The 2,069-nt window shown below is 38.8% G+C and overlaps 1 protein-coding gene across 1 annotated transcript; it reads left to right on the top strand.

Annotated features, from left to right (window-relative positions):
- The first annotated feature begins 575 nt into the window (after positions 1-575).
- LOC110699706 lies at positions 576-992 on the top strand. Its single transcript, XM_021877235.1, has one exon. The coding sequence runs from the start codon at positions 576-578 to the stop codon at positions 990-992; it is 417 nt and encodes a 138-aa protein (XP_021732927.1).
- The last annotated feature ends 1,077 nt before the right edge of the window (positions 993-2,069 follow it).

Raw genomic sequence — 2,069 nt, 5'->3', positions numbered from 1 at the left:
AAGATAGAATGTTGGAAGATTCTTTGTATGCTATAGATGTGAAGGAACTCCCATGGTTTTCCGATTTGGTGAACTATCTTGCTTGTAGGGAATTTCCTCCTTCATTTTCCAAGAATCGAAGAAAGAAGCTCAAAAGGCAGGCTAGGCAATATGTTTGGGATGAACCGATTTTTTATAAAATGAGTGTTGATGGGTTATTGAGGAGATGTGTTCCAAATAAAGAGTTGCCTAGTGTGTTGAAGATGTATCACTCGGATCCGAGTGGAGGTCACATGGGTGTCTCAAAAACGGCTTCGAAGGTGCTTCAATGCGGACTATGGTGGCGAAATCTCTTCAAGAATGTTTGGGAGTTTTTCAAGAGTTGTGACCGATGTCAAAGGACCAAAAACATTTCAAAGAGAAACCAAATGCCTCAACAACCCATTCTAGAGTTGGAGATTTTTTATGTATGGGGAATAGACTTCATAGGTCCTTTTCGTACTTCATATGGGAATCAATATATCCTTGTTGCCGTCAATTATGTGTAAAAATGGGTGAAAGCTACTGCCTCACCTACAAATGACCATAAGGTAGCAATGAAGATGTTCAAGAAGATAATATTCCCACGGTTTGGCATCCCAAAGGCATTTATTAGTGATAATGGATCTCATTTTGTGCATAGCGCCTTCCGCAAGATGTTGAAGAAACATGGAGTTAATCAACGTTTCGGGCTCCCCTGTCATCCTCAAACTAGTGGGCAAGTCGAAGTGTCTAAGCGTCAAATCAAATTGATTCTTGAGAAGACGGTTGCAAGAAATAGGAAGGATTGGTCAGATAATCTAGATGATGCCTTGTGGGCATATAGAACGGCTTTTAAAACTCCTATTGGCACTCCTTACTGTTTGGTGTATGGGAAGTCTTGTCATCTTCCGATCGAACTTGAGCACCGTACTCATTGGAATATAAAGAAAATCAATTTTGATTTGGCAAGTGCGGGTGAGCAGTTGGCTTGATCTCCATGAGTTGGAAGAACTTTGATTGTATGCTTATGATTGTGCAAGCATGTACAAAACTCGCACTAAGGAAGTGCATGATAAGCTAATTGTGAAGAAGGAGTTCAACGTTGGTGACAAGGTCATCATTAACAATTCTAAGATGAGATTATTTCCCGGAAAGCTAATATCTCTATGGAGTGGTCCTTTTGTTGTTCAAGAGGTGTTTCCTTATGGTGCGGTTGAAATATCTCCTTTAGATTTCTCAAAAACTTTCAAAATCAATGGTCATAGGCTCAAGTGCTACTATGATGGATTTTTTGTGGGGGTTGTCCATGATATGAATCTTTTTTATCCACCTTAAAGGGTGGAGAATGTCAAGCTAATGAATTTAAACAAGCGTTGTTTGGGAGGCAACCCGAGTTTCTAACCATTTTCTTTATTCTTCTTTATTTTTGTTTTCTTTTTGTTGTTTTTATTCTTATTTGATTTCTTTTCTTGATTGTGTTTTTAGGTGGGTTTAATTGGAATTCCAACCATTTTAGTTCCTATTTTGAAGAGAGAGTGCTCAAGTTGGTGAATTGGAAGTATGCTTAAAAGTTGAAATTTGGTCGTTTCAAATGGTAGGCTCATAAAAATCTTGTGTTGAACCCACATTCTTGGAGTTTAGAAACTGCTTGCTTCCACCTTTATCATGATCATTTCCCATGTACTTACAGATGTGCTCACGAGAAGGGTTTTAGAGGATAGCATACCTGGAAGGGCGCGGCCGCGCAGCCTTGTGGCGCGGTCGCGCACCCCCTGCTGATGCCCCTTCAACGCACCGACCTTCTCTCTTTTTTATATTTTATTTTCATTTCATTTCTAGTTGGTTATTCAAGCATAATCAATATTTTCCTTCATTCTACTAATGAAATTTCACCATTTATCACTTCATTTAGTTGTTTATTACTCTTAAATCCTACTCTTACACTTTCATTGTGATTTTCTCTTTCATAAAGTTGGGATTTTTGGGTACACCATTGAGTTGGGGCTTGTTGCTTGCAATTTGGCATAATTGTGTCTGCTAGTGCTTTGTGTTCCTTTTCTTTGTAAACT

The sequence above is a fragment of the Chenopodium quinoa genome, unplaced genomic scaffold (assembly GCF_001683475.1).
Source record: "Chenopodium quinoa cultivar QQ74 unplaced genomic scaffold, ASM168347v1, whole genome shotgun sequence".
Classification (NCBI taxonomy): Eukaryota; Viridiplantae; Streptophyta; class Magnoliopsida; order Caryophyllales; family Amaranthaceae; genus Chenopodium; species Chenopodium quinoa.
This window is presented reverse-complemented; position numbering and strand designations above follow the sequence as displayed.

Excerpts from the sequence above, each read along its gene's own strand:
- LOC110699706 (XM_021877235.1), top strand. The coding sequence starts at position 576 with ATGAAGATGTTCAAGAAGATAATATTCCCACGGTTTGGCATCCCAAAG.